At 39.0% G+C, this 17601-nt stretch overlaps 1 protein-coding gene across 1 annotated transcript in view; it reads right to left on the bottom strand.

Annotated features, from left to right (window-relative positions):
- Positions 1-959: 959 nt before the first annotated feature.
- The window catches only part of Wnk1 (WNK lysine deficient protein kinase 1), a 140332-nt gene continuing 123690 nt past the window's right edge, over positions 960-17601 (bottom strand). Inside the window, 7 exon segments of the mRNA XM_047550993.1 lie at positions 960-3840; positions 3842-3898; positions 4323-4510; positions 10566-10760; positions 13085-13287; positions 16152-16620; positions 16623-16812. Coding sequence (XP_047406949.1) covers positions 3580-3840; positions 3842-3898; positions 4323-4510; positions 10566-10760; positions 13085-13287; positions 16152-16620; positions 16623-16812 — 1563 coding nt within the window. The 3' untranslated portion in view covers positions 960-3579.

Below are 17601 nucleotides of genomic sequence, written 5' to 3'. Positions count from 1 at the left end.
TATAATCTCTCAGTTGTGGGTTCATGACATTAACAATTCTGCATCCTTTCCAAGACCAAAATTTTTCTTAAGCAAAGCAATGATCCAAGATCAAGGAAAAGGCCTTCTGAGAAAGCAAATTTATTTTTATTATTTTTTTTTGCAGGGCAGGGTGGGTACCGGGGATTGAATTCAGGGGACACTTGACCACTCAGCCACATCCCCAGCCCTATTTTGTATTTTATTTAGAGACAGGGTCTCGCTGAGTTGCTTAGCGCCTTGCTTATGCCGAGGCTGGCTTTGAACCCAGAGCCTCCTGCCTCAGCTTCCCGAGCTGTTGGGAATTACAGGCGTGTGCCATGGCACCTGGTGTGAATTTACTTTTTTTTTTTTTTTTTTTTTTTTTTGTGCTGGGGGTTGAACCCAGGGCCTTGCGCTTGCGAGGCGAGCACTTTACCAACTGAGCTATCTCCCCAGCCCAAATTTACTTCTTATAAAATAAATACTAGTAGCTATTAAATTGATTTTTTTCACAGTATTTAAATGTTTCATAATTTTTACAAAATAGTTTACAGTTTTACTTTTTTAGGTGCATTCTGGGCCTAATCTTGAAGTAGTGACTTGTTATTTTTTGGATCCCAGACCATTGCTAGTGGTGTCTCAATGTGAAAGTAGTGGACAGCTGCTGACCTTTCCTGTTCCTTCGGAAGAGGCAGCAGCCTGCCTGAATTTGCCTGTCTTCTAAAAGACTTTCACCTTTATACATGTTGCATGGATTTGGTTATGTATTCCTCTTTTGATTTTGAGATCCTTAATGTCTTCCTCAGAAAAAGTATCACTTTCCTTGTTAGCAGCATCTTAGTTCAGGGCAACATTGCTGCTAAAGTTCCCGAGGGTTGGGAAGCCACTTGTAAATTGCACAACTCAAAACAGCCAATGAGAACACGAAAAAGGCACTTGCTAGAAATAAAACCCACGGCTCAACAAAAGCAAGTTTGGTTTATTTGAATGGTTTCATTAAATAAGTCTACAAAGGTAACAAACTGAAGCACAAAGCGCAATCTTACAAGAAGCGCAACACCCAGAGTTAGTGCAAAATGTACAATTAACGGCTGCTGAGAAACCCCCAAGGTTTGAATTCAGTTTGTTTTTTTAAACAGTGTACATTGTTAAATAATGTAAGGAAAACATTTATAGTTCAGAAAGTTCTTTTTAATGTGGAAAAAGATACTCGAAGGGTACTATTAACAAAAATAATTTAAACAGTTCAGTAGCACTAGTTCATTCCTCTAGGCTTCAGTTATTTCATCCACAGGCAGGGGAAAAATCAACAGTAAATAAAACCAGTTCTTATTTTTGTGTGAGTGAAAAGACCTCAAAATTGCTAAACCAAAATAACAAAACAATGTGCTGCATTTGGCACCCTCATTCCTCTGGTAGAAACTTATCATTTCATTCACCTCAAGTGATCCATTTCTCATTTACTCGCCACCTTCTTTGTTCTCACTCTTACCCTCTCCCCAAGAATTATAAGCAAAGAAAAATAGTTCAACACTTCTGAAGCAGGGCTTGGAACCCTTGCCCCTTTCATTTCTACCTCCTGAAAACCTTTAGTTCTCATTTGCATCTCTGGGCCTAGGCCAACTTAATAAAGAAAACAGGACCAGGGCCAAAAAGGAACAAAAAAGATTGGATAGCTACCAGGCTCTTCTTATCATGGAGGCTCTGGGGATGTGCCACTGAGGTGGGTGAAAGGTTGAAAATATGGCATGTCCCAACTAAGTCAAGAGAAGCAGCACCCAAGAAAGAGTCCTAGTTTCTTTCCCCACGTTCTGAGAATATCCCAAACATAGTCAATTAGGACAGTACTTCTGGAAAGTTCTGAAAATAACAGAACTGCACATTACAACTAGGCATAGCATTAAATAATACTGGTTGGTTGCAGTTATGTAAGGGGAGTATGTAAATGAATATGTGAGAATATTAGTTATAAATGTAGAAACAGGTGGCACGATAGATTATGATCCTGCAACCATTTGGACATCATCATAGAGAAAATAGAAAAAGCATTCTTTGCTACAATGCTTATTAAGTCAGAAGTAGGTTCACTTTCCATAGACTAGAGTACCCCAAGCTGAGAAATGCATGGTGCAGGTACATAAGGAGAGCAGCCCAAATGGTTTTTGTTAGAGCAACTTTCTCCATCTGTGACTTTTCACTATCACTCTTCCCACCTTAAAAACGAGCTCCCCCTCCCCTTCTCTTTATGTTTAATTTCTTCCAGGTCTCATCTGTTCAAGCCCAGCTCAAATAAGTAAGGTTTACCACAATCTGGCCAGGCATCAGGTATCTTCAAAACAAGTGTGTTCCCCTTTTAATTAACCTTTCTTTTTCTTTCTCTTAGCTCATACCTCCTTTAATCTTTTAAATTGTGCAATTTTGTTATAACACCCCTCCTAACTATTCCTGAAATAGAACTTTCTGCTTTCAACCACTGATGTCAACTTCTCACCTTACTCATACCTGCTCTAGACAAAACTGTTGAATGACTTTAAAAAAAAAAAAAATACTCTTTTCCCTTTGGCATATCCACTGCTGGGGTCACATGGACCTAAATGTTCTTTCCACAGGCCCTTTGTTGATCTGGAATCTGGTAATTGATGCTAATGGCAGAAGCAATAGAAGTCCAAGGCACTAAAATATCCAGCAAGCAATACTGGGAGAACAGAAGTATTCAAGTACAGTAATTTATACAATTTTACATTCACATTTATTTATCTAATACAATGGAAGTACAAAGGAAAAAGTTAAAGTGTCTCAATAAGTAAAGGACAGAGCTAGCTTTTTTTTGTGTGTGTGAACTTTTTAAACCTTTCATATTTTACTCTTAAAACTACTGTTGTCCAACAACATTTATATATCACAGTGTTTCCACATCAAACTGATGGCAAAGTTACATGTCCGCAGGGAACGTATTTTTTTTTCCTAATTGCTAATGCTGCAGTCAAAGCTGCTAATATCTTTTGCTTAAAGCACTAATGACCTATTATAAGAAAGGGTTGCAACCCCAGTCCACTGATATTTTTCACCGGGTTCTAAAAGAGAAAAAAAAGGGGGAGGTGGGGAGCAGAGTAGGAGAGGACCCCATTTTTTTTTTTTTTTTTTTTTTGTCTGATGGTTTGAATTCTTGAGGGAGTAAGGGATTGGGGGCATGTATCACAAATAAGAGCTCCACCCACTTGCAGATACAGATGGGCACTGGATTTACATTGAGCTCTCTTGTAGCTTCTTGAAAACAAGATTCTCTTCTAGCCCTAGGCCTCACTGGTGGGTGTAGATAAACAGGAAAGCATAGACTGAAGCAGCCCCTTCACAAGAAAGTTGCTCTCTCCTTGTCCCATTCCAATAAATGGAGTGGGAAGGAGAGTCTCCATTCTGAGGGCTCAAAGCAGTATTACAAACATTCCCTTCTGGCAAGAAATAACCAGTTAAATGCAGCACTAGTAGTTAGTATATAGGCTACTTCCCCATCCCCCCACCCTCCCTTCAGCATTCCATCTCCTGCCCCCAGATCTACTCAGTTAATGTCTCTAGGTCTCACTAAGTGGTCCGCAGGTTGGAACCCGGGGGGTTGCTGATGGATTTCTGCAAATTGCTGATGTTGAAATTCTGCAAGGAGGCAGTCCCTACAGGCTGGAACTGGCCAAGTGGCTGGGGTGCTGGGCCACCCGTCCCACTCCACTGAGTGCCAAATGGGGCAGCTGGAAAACCATACTGCTGTGGGGGGCACATAGATTTGGTGAAGTGACCTAGAGAGGTAGCTGATGCTGCAGAGATGGGGGCAGAGCCACCCAGGTTTGAGGGTCATGGAGATGCACAGCTGTCCAGGTGCAGAGAACTTCCTTGCCATTCCAGGGCCCTGAAAACAAAAAACACTTAAAGTTTGGTGGGGGTATCAAATTCACAGGAGTAAAATGGGCAGTCTAGCAATACAATTTTAGAGGTGAGGCTATTCTAATCTAATAGAGCAAAGCAAAGCAAAACACAACAAAGTCCTCCGTAATATTTACTGGCTCTCTACCCACCAAGGAGTGAGAAGATACCATCCCTATTGGAAGAGGAGGATGGTGTGTGTGTGTGTGTGTGTGTGTGTGTGTGTGTGTACACATGCACATGTAGTTTAGAATGTTAAAGGAAAGAGAAGAAAAAAACAAACTAACCAATAAGGAGTCAGGGATTCAGGGAAGGAGAAGTAAAGGGCACCTGCACAATTTTCATCTGGTTTTTCTAAGTGGTGGCACTGCAAGAAATTAGGAAAATGAAAAAAAAAAAGGAACCCTTACCTCATAATTCATGTGTCCTTTGCTTCCTCTCCTGCCTGAAAGATTCATGGCATCTCGGGCCCAGTTGTCTACCAGTTTGTGCAGGTCATCTGTGAAGGTGCCCTTCCTGCTGGATGTCATGGCAGGAGGCTGAGCTTGGGCAGCTTGGCTGTTCACTGTTCCCCCAACGGTGTTTGTGCTGCTGGTTCCTAGAGTTATAAAGCAGTGACAACAGCACCATTAAAAAAAGTCTCGATTATTAATTCCAGGAAGAGGGAAAATGTCACGGGATGATGAATGGCAAGCACAGAAGGGGGACAGGAATTGGGAAGCCATGCAAGAAAGATTCCAAGGTTTTATTTAGGCATTTGTTTTGGCACTAAAGGGTAATGAAAACCGTTTCTCTTCAGTAGCTGCAGGTAAGGATGAACAACTCAAGAAGATGGCAGGTGTGAAGGGCAGGAATCTCTTTCAAAGCCTCTTAGAGTACTGGAACTGTCTGCCAGTGCTCTATTCCCACATCACACTGGTGAGAGTATTATATGGTCAACAAGGAGAGCTGCTGTGGAAATTTGCAGAATGCAGGGCAAAAGAAGGATTTCTTGTGCACTGGACAGGTTGAAGTAGGGGTAGAAATGCAGAGATGGGTGCTTGGCTATGGAGAAATGGGGTTCTCAAATCATGTGGATCCTGCCACATTCTTAAATAGAAAGTGGTATTAAGAGAAGTAGCATGCTCTGTTTAAAAAATTTTTTTTCACTTGGATACATGAACATAAATTTGTAAATATTAACTTGGAAAGAGTTAAGCCTTCAACCTCTCTCAATTTCCCATGAGTAAAGAACAAACATTAGGCAAGCGAGGTGACTGAATCTTTCAACTTCAGGAAGATATGTTTTCCTGAACATGATCTCAGTTTCAGTTGGTTCAAGGATTCTTACTCCTTCTCCCCATCTTCCCAGAATAGCAAGCACTCCATGTAGAAGCAACAGGACAGTTCAGCTGATGCAGGGGTGCAGAGGGTAGAGGAAGCTTTCAGGTTATGATGAAGGAATTCTATTTCTATGGTTTGATGAAAAAGGAAGAAGGAGTCTGTGTCCTGCCTGATTTCGGCTCTGCTGGAGGGCACACTGAAGGTTTATTCGAAGAGGCAAGTTTTAGGGAAGAGGGAAAGAAGAGTCATGGTCTTATTATTATTATTTTTCCTCATCCCCCACTTTCTTACCAGATCTCGCATTTATTGCAGAATAAATAAAAGCTACTAAAGTAAGTTGTGAGCCAGTAGGCCTGACGAAACCCAAGTAATGCTGGGGCTAAATAAATTCATGCGTTTTCCTGTTTTCAAGGTCAAGCAGCACACCAGAGCACAGCAGCACACCTGAAGCAACACTGCCACTTACAGCCCTTCATAATCCATTGCTGGTCTCAAGTCAATTTGCTATCTTTCCACTCAGGGAATGGCACATACAAGCATGTCTATACTAGAAGAACAGTTAATTCTGAGGTGAAGGTGCAGAGTGAGGAAGGTCACATGCTGCTTACCACCATGGCAAGACACGGAACTACTGCAGTGTGAGTGACAGCTCATGTGGTGCCTGGTGGAGCCACAGGGTATTGTTATTGCACAGAGGGTATACAGAGGGAAGAGTCAATTCCCTTAAAAGTACAGGAAACCCAAGTGGAAAAGTACAAAAGCACAGGAAACAGCCTTCCTCAAATAGCAAATGTGAGACAGAGGGGAAGGGAAAAGCACAGGCAATGAGGACGGCAGTCATGATAACAAGAAAATCCAGAGAGCAAGCAGTAGCATGCATGGGACTGGCATCCTGCTTAGGGTGAATACTGCATAGTGAGCTGAATGAGTGGAATATCAAAACAAATGGAAATCATGAATTGGAACAGGGCTGTCCACTGCCAAATATGATAAGCCGAGTGGAGGTGAGCACCGCTTAACCACAGAGAGTTCATGCTGGGAGTCACACCTCTCTAGTCTGATGCTAGTTGCTCTTGATAGTGGGAGGCCCCTTCAGAGCTAAAGTTCACTTTTCGCTTTAATCTGTATTACTCAATATTGGAGTCTGAAAGAGGGGCTTATGACATGAGGGAGTGCAAACCATACAGTTAATCTTTTTACTCTGACTTCTGTAAATAGGGCTTCTAGTTAAAAAAGGAAATGAACATCCCTTTCTGATGAGAATTTACCCCTAGGAAAAGAAAGATTGACTATAAAATAGACTTGACTAGTAGAGAGGCCTTCTGGAGAGCATGCTAACTGACCTCAAAACCTTTTTCAGTCCTTCTGAAAAGCCCTAAAAAGTGGTATAGACTTTACCTTCCCCAAATTCTCTTGTTAACTCTTGCTAGGTGGCTTGCTGAGTGGTTGAATTATCTGTACTTAAATGAACTCTCCAAAGCAGCAGTTCTCTCTGCACTAATCTACGAGCTGTCTCCCACCATGATGTGAGGGCATAGGCCTCTGCCCACTTTGATAACTGATAAGTTTCTACTGGGGCAGAACAGTGCCTGGTACATACCTGCTGACTAAAGGGCTCTTTCCTATGGGAGCTAGGCACTCCCAGCTCTCATGAATATCCACAGGCACTACCAATCCATGACTGTCATAGAACTTGGCTTATATGGAGAGAGCATTGACTATGAGGTGGTTTCTCAATCTGATATTATAGCCAGGAGTTAGCAATAAGCATGTTAAAGAATACATTAGAAAAAGTGCAGAGATAGATGGAAGTTAGGAATCTGGAATTATGAGGCTTCAGAGTTCAAAGAACTCATGGATAACAGGCTTTGCAATCAAGGACCAAAAGTAACAGAAAGAAAAGATAATTACTACAGAGCTGGTTGCAAGGACAAACTTTTTTCACCATCTTCCCTGAAGCACAAGAGAGAGCAGTGTGTTAAAGATAAAGAAACATCAGTATAAAATCTTTAGACTCTCCAAACAGCATACAGAGGCCCAGCAAGAGAGAACAGGAGGGGAGACAGATGTGTGGGACATGGGGCCTTGACACAGACAAAATTCTATAGGTTGTTATCTAACTGGCTGTTAGCCTTTACACAGCTATGTGACAGACTGTATTGCCTGTTGAAATTTGTTGATTTTCCACATCCAATATCTGTTTTTAAAAGGGTAATGCTCTGCATTAAGATTCTGTGGTAGGGGAGGATTCTCCAGTCCCTAAGGTCTCACTGCTTGAATTTCAAGCACTCAAGCAGTGTTTTCACTGATATTGTCTCACTTCCTGTTTCTCCTGCTGGGTTGTTATAAATAAAGCACTCAATAAAATTAGTAACACTGTTACAATTTTAATTTAAATTGGCTATTATACTTCCACATTCTAGATAAACACACTAATAACCCCTTCCCTTCCAGAAAAATCCTTAAAAGTACGTAGAAAACAAGCAACCTTTGAACATAAACAGAGCATTAAGCCAAGCCGTGCTTCAAAACCATTATTATTATTTTCAGAGTACAGAATAATGTAACCCAAACTAGTAAGGTTCCCAGCTCCTTAAAATACCTGTTTTCCCCCATATTTTTAAGTCTGCCTCTTAGAATTTGTACAGCAAGCTTATATATTACATCCTGATGTGTCTAAGATGGATGGCCTCTCATTTAGCCCAAAGGGAAGTGAAAAGATTTACTACTTATAAACACTATTATTTGTAATACCACCTACCTTTAAAAGTATGGTGAGAACAGAATCATAGTGATACTTATCATCTTATATTTCCACAAAAAGAAGTGTTAGTTTTCTTTCTTCCCTTTCAAAAGAAAGGGAAACATGTAGAAATATATGCACAGACACACACACACAGCATTTCAGTCTGTATATCATGGGCCTGACAAGTCACATTTTATTTCAAAACACCTGTCTCCTACTACTAATGTCCTTTCATCCTTTTAGCTGGACATGCAAATTAAATGCTTACTGAAGAGTCAAGATGCTAATAAGCATAGTCCAGGCAAGTTTAACCAGAAAAAATATTGATGTGCGTGTTCTCAAATCATACATGCTTGGAAAACTACCAAACTGGGTAATGCCTTCCACCCTCTTCTTTGTTAAAAACCTCTGGACTAGTGACATGTGAAGAGTGTGGTAAAAGACCACTTTAAATAGAGCCAATCCATTATTAACTCAGGCGATAAAGAATAGGGAAACTAGAAGGATTTACATATGTGTCAGTGAGGGAAATGGAAATTAAATGTAATGCATAAAGGTACTTTGAAATCTGGTCACTAGGACAAAGGACAGTGTAAATTCTTCCCACCATGAAGAGGCCCAAGGATCTCTGAACCATATACTCAAACACTGATGGCCTAAGCACATGCATTTAAAAAGCACTTCGATAACCACACCAGAAGTTTGAGGCCTTAAAGATAGCCAAATTCTAACAAGCTTTTTTTTTTTTAAGTTGAGCTTTGTTTTTGAAATTTTTATTTTAATATACATTTACTGATCACCTACTAAGTGCCAGATAGGCACTGGCTAATCAGAGAGAAACCATGACTGTTTGCCAAGAGTTAGTTATTTTTGTGCACATGATCTTATCTGATTTATATGCCCCAGGAGATAGGCACTGTCTTCATTTCACATATGGGGAAGATGGGTGCCTTGTTTTTAAAAAGAAGGCTAGAAAATCCCAGCAATCAGATTAAAAAGGTAACTTTCATTTGCAGGTGCTGGGCTTTGGTCATTAATAGAATAAATGCTTTATCTTGGAAAACCCTAGTAAAAACCCTTTTTGAACGACTAATCTCATAGGGATAGAGGATAGTAATGGATCCAATGAGACTTCTAGTATCTTTTCAACTAGTAGATGCTTAGGCTTAATTGAGGAGAAAAAAAGATTCCAGCCTACTCTGCAAAGAATGGAAAAAATGGTAAACTTTTACCTGCTAAGTGCATCAGTGGTTAAGATGCTTTCTGTCACTTTAAATGCCAGGGAGGGAGATAATACTGAATATGAGTAGGGAGTGTGGTCTTCATTACTCTCAATTACTCAGCATAAAGTCTTGATATCGTATCTATCCTGGATCCATAGCTATCATGGCTTAGAAAGAAGCAATTCTATTAGAGTCATTTTGACATCTACAGAAACCCATTATTATTTCTCTATCTTTTACCATAATTAACATAGGGACCCAAACTTCTGAGGGCAATAAGTATTCAGCCAAGCCACTGACTAGATGATACACAAAGAGACAAATGAAAATGGACCGCGTGACATATCAGATCCAAGCAGCAGAAAAACAAGGACAAGGAAGGAGTAAAGGTGTTACACACAAAGAGCCAAGCAGGGCGTACTCAGAAATCGGGTCCTCCTGCCACCAGGTTTGAATGTCACCTGCTCAGATGCACAGTTAAACTTCGCACAGCCTGTGAGAGGGGGAAAACGGAAGAACAGAGAGAGGAGAAGAGACAGAACACAACTACAAGATGTTAGAAACTTGAGGCTTGAATGGTGAAAAGCACTAAGATGGCACACAGAAGAACAAGCTTCTGGGAAGGTCAGATACGTAAGACAGGAAATATTGGGCCTTGGTTCCCTCCTTTTGCACAATATTGAAGCTCCTCTCAATTGGAATGATTTTGGTTAGTTTGTGTTCCTTTACCAACCAAATACAAGAAGAAATTACCAAATCTCTAATTTCTAGTAAGTTGTGGTAAAGCCAATTTTTTTCCCACTGTTTTTTGCCCAGATACTCAACTCCTTTCAAGTCTTATTCTAATGTTACTGAAAGTTCCTTCCTCTTCAGGAATGGTTTAAGCCATGATTATTAATGAACAAAACTATATTTGGAAAGAAGAGATTATGGATGAAAATTAAACAGTAGGGCTAGTCATCTTAGTTTATGTCACTCCCATACTTAAAAAGTCTACACTTGCTAAGAAAACACATTATTTTTCAGAAACTGCTAAAATTCCTTAGAATTTGGTTCAGGAAATCTCAGCCTAGCAGTAAAGCCTATATCCCAAACCCAAATAAGTTATTATAAAGGCTGTAGATAAACTTTTACAGTAATCCCTTGCAAAATAGCTATCTCACCTGATGGGAGCAATGAACTCAATGATTCTGATATCACTCAACTTGCCTGCTGAGCCCAAAGATACATCAGTGTATAACATGCAGACTGTTTAGGTCAGCTAGTGACAATAGGTTATTCATTAGGCATTTCTCCCAGGTATGGCAATTTCTCCATTTTAATGTTTCTGGAAGATGATGGTTGCTTGATCTCTTCCTTACCTTGTCCTGGAGCAGAAAGGCTTGGTACTGAAATGGCACCATCACTGGTGAAGGCTGAGTAGAGGTTGTCACTGGAGGGAGATGGCTTAAGAGGCTGTAACAGCTGATTCTGCCCAGTCTCTGGGATGTTGCCAGGAGGGTGAAGGGTCTGCTGGGGGTGCAAGACTGAAGCTGCACTCTGACCAGACAGGTTACCTGCCAAAAGACCAAATGGGCTGAGGATACTCAATAGGCACTGTTCTGTTTTTCTCTCTCTCTCTTTTTTTTTAATACTTTTTTAGTTGTAGGTGGACACCTTTATTTTACTTATTTATTTTTATGTGGTGCTGAGGATCAAACCCAGTACCTCACAAGTGCTAGGAAGCGTTGTACCGCTAAGCCATAACCCCAGCCCTCGGCACTGTTCTTATTCCTTCAATTTGTCCCACTGAGTGATTAATCATGGGTCAAAATACATATATATGTAAAGATTCCATTCTGTATTTCTATAATCATTTCCCCTCTACTAGAAAAAGATGACGGATCATTATACAAATATGTTGTTTGGCAGAGTCTTTGCTTAGACATTTTTTTTTTTTCCTTTAGTGGTACTGGGGATTGAACCTAGGGGTGCTCCACTGCTGAGCTACAACCTCAGCCCTTTTATTTTGTTTTTAGACAGAGTCTCATTAAGTTGGTGAATCTGGCCTTGAATGTGCAATCCTCCTGCCTCAGCCTCCTGAAGTGCTGCTGGGTATACAGTATTCAGCCAAGTAACTGACTAGTTGGCTTTGCTTGGACTTTTTTTATAAATGTGCACCAAATGAGATACAAAGAGTTATCAAAAAATGATGTATGTGACTAAAGAGTAATGAATATTTAAAATTTTCTTGGTAGGCAGCTTTAAGATGCTAGGTCAATAATACTAAAATCTGACTAACTTCTGTTTCCTAGTTACTAGTTGAAATAGAAATTCATTCAAAAAGTATGTCAAGGACTGGGGTTGTAGCTTAGTGGTAGAGCACTTGCCTAGCATGTGTGAGGCACTGGGTTCAATTCTCAGCACTGCATATAAATACATACATACATGTCCACTGACAACTAAAAATAAATTTAAAAAGTACATCAAATTGAGGTTAAAACTTGGAATGGACCTACCATTTGACCCAGCTATCCCACTCCTCGGCCTACACCCAAAGGACTTAAAATCAGCATACTACAGAGATACAGCCACATCAATGTTCACAGCTGCTCAATTCACAATAGCCAGACTATGGAACCAACCTAGATGTCCTTCAATTGAGGAATGGATAAAGAAACTGTGGTATATATATATACACAATGGAATATTACTCAGCTATAAAGAATAATAAAATTATGGCATTTGCAGGCAAATGGATGAAATTGGAGAATATCATGTTAAGTGAGATAAGCCAATCTCAAAAATCCAAAAGACGAATGATCTCACTGATAAGCGGATGATGACATGTAATGGGGGGTGTGAGGGGGGCAAGAATGGAAGAAGGAGGGACTGTGTAGAGCGAAAAGTGAGGTGGAAGGGGTGGGGGGAAGGAAAAAATAACAGAATGAATCAAATTTAATTACTCTACATAAATGTATGAATATGCAAATGATATGCTGTTACTCCATGTACAAACAGAAACAACATGTATCCCATTTGTTTACAATAAAAATAAATTTAAAAAAAATAAAAAAACCTAAAATAAATAAATTAAAAAAAAATTGAGGTTAGAATCTAAATTAGCTGATCTAGCTTATAATCTCTATTAATGGGTTGTGTGAACTGGTCCTAATATGCTAGGGAAAAGGTTGGGTATCTATGAAGACTTCCAGAGAATGGAAAACTACTAAGAAGTTTTTGGCTGCTCTCCAATATACTTAAACCAGACCTGGAGTGCAATATGAAATAAATACTTATTTTAGCCTTTTTTTTTTTTTTTTTTTTTTCACTTTGCAACTAATTACCTGTTAACTCTACATACTTCATTAAGGATAAAAACTCACTATTCCAATTAAAATAGACCATGATCTATTATAGCAGATTATAATTTAAATATCTTTGACTATAATCACTGGTAAATTCTTTATCTCAATACAAACAAAATGAAATAAAAAGCTGCATCAAGGATGTACCACTTAGACACACTCAAATATCTATGCCTTTCACAATCATCCCACTTGCAATTATGATCAACTCAGCCATTAAATGAAGATTCTATATTTATTCCAAATGCCCAAAACTTGGTTAAATGTGGGTTATATGTGTTAACAGGCAAAGTTAAATGTTCATCCTTAAGAACAACTATAAATGAAGACTATTAGTACCAGGAACATTACAATAGAAAAGCCATTGTAGTCACCCATACTACCTCTACATATTTAAAAAAAGATTTAATAAATACAGGGAGTAAAGAAGTCAAGGAAGCAAGAATTTGGCTTTTGCCAAACTCTTAGGTCACATATACAGTTGGAGACAAAAACAAAAGATGGCTGACTTGGTCCAGGGCTTTTTTGTTTACCTGAAAGCTGTGGGCTTTTATTTCCCAAGGAACTGCTGCGACTAGATTTACTGCCTTTGCTTTTAGTGGGTCGCCTTCTTCTCCCTGAAAGGGGAGCAGCTGGGGGAATAATGACAGCAGGGGGAACCTTGCCCAATTTGGTATACAGAGATTCAATTTCATGCTTCTGGCGACTCTGCAGGTCCTGAATCTCTTTAAGATGTCTACAAAAGATAATGAAACATAATTAAAAATATTATAACCATTTTTGTTAAAAAATAATTAAATATATCTTAAAATCTGCATTTAAGTATTTAATTAGTTATGCATCCTTTCCCTGAATGTACTATGATGAGATTCTAGTTTATCAACTCACCTTGTTAGTCTCCATTATGCAAGACATATTCCATTAAGTTCCTAGCTGTTACGGTTTGGATGTGAGGTGTCCCTCAAAAGCTCATGTGTGAGACAATAAAGAAGGTTCCGAGGAGACAATGCAAAAAGTGGGTTGTAAGAGTCTTAACCCAGTCAGTGAATTAATTCTCTGATAGGGATTAACTGAGTGGTAACTGAAGTGGTAGGCTAGGGCTGGAGGAGGTGGGAACTGAGGCATGGCTTTGGGATATATTTTGTATCTGGCATGTGGAGGCTCTACTTCCTGATCACCATGTTGAGCTGCTTTCTTCTACCACACACTCTGTCATGATGTTCAGCCTCACCTTGAGCCCCAAGGAATGGAGTCTGCTGTTTGTAGACTGAGACCTCTGAAAACCATGAGCCCCCCAAATAAACTTTTCCTCTCCTAAAATTGTTCTAGTTGGGTCTTTTAGTCACGGCAGTGAAAAAGTTGACTAAAATACTAGCCAACCACAAATAGTTGATAAGGTGTTATGGAAACAATATTTCCTTTGATCTTTGAAGTGTATGCAGGACAGGTGAATTTATTATTCTGATTCAATTTGATAAATAAAATTAATAAAACTTGTCAACATAATCATACTTCCCAATGCCATTACCAGGTTCATTTGGTAGCTAAACAAACAGCCAGGAAAGATTAACAGTGATGTTTTAGTCAGCTATTTCGCTGCTGTGACTAAATGACCCAACCAGTACAGTTGTAAAGGAGGAAAGGTTTATTTGAGGGCTCACAGTTTCAGAGGCCTTAGTCCATAGAATTTTGGCTGGCTCAAGGTAAGGCTGAACATCATGGTGTTAGAGGGTGGTGGACGGAAGCAGTTTACATCACAGTGATCAGGAAGCAGAGAGAGACTCCACCTGACAGACACAAATATATATACCCCAAAGCCATGGCCTACCTGCCTCCAGTTACTGCTCAGTTAATCCTATTAGGGATTAATCCACTGATTATGTTAATACTCTTAAAACCCAATCATTTCTCCTCTGAACCTTCTTACACTGTTTCATATGTGACTTTTGGGGACACCTCACATCCAAACCATAGCAAGTGATCAGAAATGCTAATAATAAAAATAACATTATAACTTGAGTAGAGCTTTCCCAAGATCAAGAACTTGCTTCTGACCATACAGTGGTCAAATACAATTAACCACTGTGTTAGGATAGAATTCCCCCAAGTGATGAGGGGTACTTTCACTGTGATGGTTATCGACCATTGTGCATGAGTAGAATAAAAGGCCAATCATAATGATATAGTGTTCATAGCTAATCTGGGACCTGCCACTGACATTATTTATATGCAGTAAACACTTTGAAGATATGTTTCCATTTATTGAAATATTCAATTTCTTCTATTCAGGGACTAAATTATGTTAAGTCCTAGGATTTCAGAATACTAACTTGCTTAGAATTAGGGAGAGAGTACTGTCCCTGCTTGGATGAATTCTTGTATTTTTAAGAGAAGCAAATTAAAAAAAAAAAAAAAAAATGGGGTAAAGATAAAATTGAAGAATGTATATAACTCAGTGTAGGATAAAAGAAATAGTATTTGACTTTATTAGAGAATGGAGAAAATATTTTCAGAAATAGATTTGAAAGGAATCTTGCAGGACAAACAGGAGTTGACGTAGAAAATGGAAGAATTAAGCATTGTTTGAGGATGGGGGCAGGACTGGGAAGAGCAGTCTGGCAGGAATTCCAGGCAAAATAAATCAGATGAATAAGGCTACATTGCTAGTACAGGGAACTTTGGAAGTGTCCTTTATTAATCCAATTATAATGTGGTTAATATGCAATGGAGCAAAAAGTGTGAAAATACTGGGATTATTAAATATGGATAAACTTTGGATAAAAATCTTTTCTAGAGAGTAAACTTAATACTTGTTAACTTAGTAACTTTTTCTTCTCTCTTGCATTAAAAATAACTCACTTTAGACAAGAGACTTCTATAAAGTATTAATATTCCTGATTATTGATTCAGAAAATTCATTGTTTATAAACATTTAAGAAACACCCAAAATAATCTCATGTCTGAAGTGCTTCTCCAGAAATAAACACAAAAGCAGATGGTGAAATTCTTATTAATGAAAGTGAAGAATATAATGAAAATAATTAGTTTTGACATGGCCACCTCACATATTGTCGTTAAATGGAAACATTTCCAATTACAATGACTTTGACTATTTTCCTTTGGATCAACTGTATTGTTCCAGAAAAAGAATTCAGATGTGTGATGATGATTCTGGGTATTGTTTTTATCTTTCTTTTAATCTTTTTTTTGTTTTTTATTTTGTTGTCCTCATTTTTATTATTCTAGAAAATTTTGAGATGTGAATAGTAAACTGTAATTAGTTGGTGTGATTTTTGAGCTCTATAATTGGCCTTCAAGCAGTACTTTTTGTTACTTAAACAAAGTGGGCTAATAAAATATGCACAATAAAAAAATAACATTAGAGATAATATAAAGGTGCTAAAGAAATTCCATAACTAGAAAAGTCTTGGGTTCTGATGAGAAGACAACTGAATGAACTATATTCAAATAACTTGAACTTTTGCATATCATCTTATCTTTAGAAGGAATACCACATCCGCATATTGTAGTGAAAGGACCATTAATCTTGCCACTAGGATCCAATGTGCCATTAGTCTTTCACAGGATAAATATACTTACTTTTCTCGTAGTCGTCGAAGCTCTAACTTTAAGTCTTCGTCTTCAATGTCTGACTCATTGTCACTACTCATGTAAGAGGAATTGAATGAATTACTAAGGCTTTGACTTAGATTCTGGATGGGAAGACTCTTCGAGCACAGCTGACGGGGAGAGTGTGGGCTACCTGAACCATCATCCACATCCCCCCTTAGAAAAGCAGCCTCCACGTCAGAGGATGGCCCATTTAGATGTGAAGGCTCTGACAGTTCGGGCTTTTCTTTCTTTGGTATCACAGCAGGGAGAACAGCTTGTTCTGAATCCCTAAAAGGAGGAGATGTCACTGGTCCCTCTTTCTTTGCTTCAGCAATCTTGTCCTCAGTTCTTGATACAGAGAAACGACCCACTTTGTTTGCTGTAGTTGTCACCTGAAAACGTCCCACCTTGGTAGGTTGCCCGGTTTCTGACTTTGCTTCTGAGGCAGGAGTTTGAGGGCACTATCTGGCACATCTGAGGAGACACCATGGATTGCTACCCCATTAGGATCTGGCTTCACTAGGGTACTCTCTGGACTACTACTTGATAGCACTGAGGACTCTGATGTGCTAGACTCAAAATGAATAGACTTTGCATCTTCTGACTTATTTTTATCCTCTTTCTGGGCATCATCCATTGCAACTGAAACCTGATGGAAAAAGAGAACAAAGTATGTATGATTGAAAACCGAAGTCCCTAACATTCAATTTCTAGCATGGACTATTAAAAAAAAAAAAAAAAAAAAGAACCACTTTATTTTCCAGTCAATGAACAGACTGAACCTCTACAAAGTCTTTCTATCTTTGACTGCAAAAATAAATCAAATATCATTACAAAGAACAGCCATCTGTACTGAGATGTAGATTCTGAATGGCAAATTAACTTGACTAAATTAAATAATTTATTTTCATATCTCATGTCACATACAGGATGTGGATTCATGCCTTAGTCAAAATGTAAGTAAGTAACAACAGGTTATAGAATCTTAAAGGCCACTTGTGACTAGATTATATCCAATATGTTGAATGCCAGGCAGCTAAGTTTTAAAAATCAGTATCACTACTGGGTGCAGTGGTGCACACCTGTAATCCCAGCAGCTAGGAAGACTGATACAGGAGGATCAAGAGTTCAAAGCCAGCTTCAGCCAACTTAGTGAGGGCCTAAGCAACTTGTTGAGACCTGGCTTAAAAAAAAAAAAGTAAAAGGAACTGGCAATGTGGCTTAATGGTTAAGTGCACCTGGGTTCAATCCCTGGTACCAAGAAAAATAACAATAAAAAGAAAAACAAACAAATAAAAGCCACTAAAAGGTACAAAGGAGGATCCAGAACCTTGTCCTGGTTTGTCCATGTATTATAGATACAAACTTGGCTCAACTACAAACTCACAGAACTTCAGTTTATAGTCAGGATCAGCGATGCTGGGCTATAACCCCAGCT

The sequence above is a fragment of the Sciurus carolinensis genome, chromosome 4 (genome assembly GCF_902686445.1).
Source record: "Sciurus carolinensis chromosome 4, mSciCar1.2, whole genome shotgun sequence".
Classification (NCBI taxonomy): Eukaryota; Metazoa; Chordata; class Mammalia; order Rodentia; family Sciuridae; genus Sciurus; species Sciurus carolinensis.
Note: the sequence above shows the minus strand (reverse complement) of the source record. Positions and strands in the feature narration are given on the sequence as shown.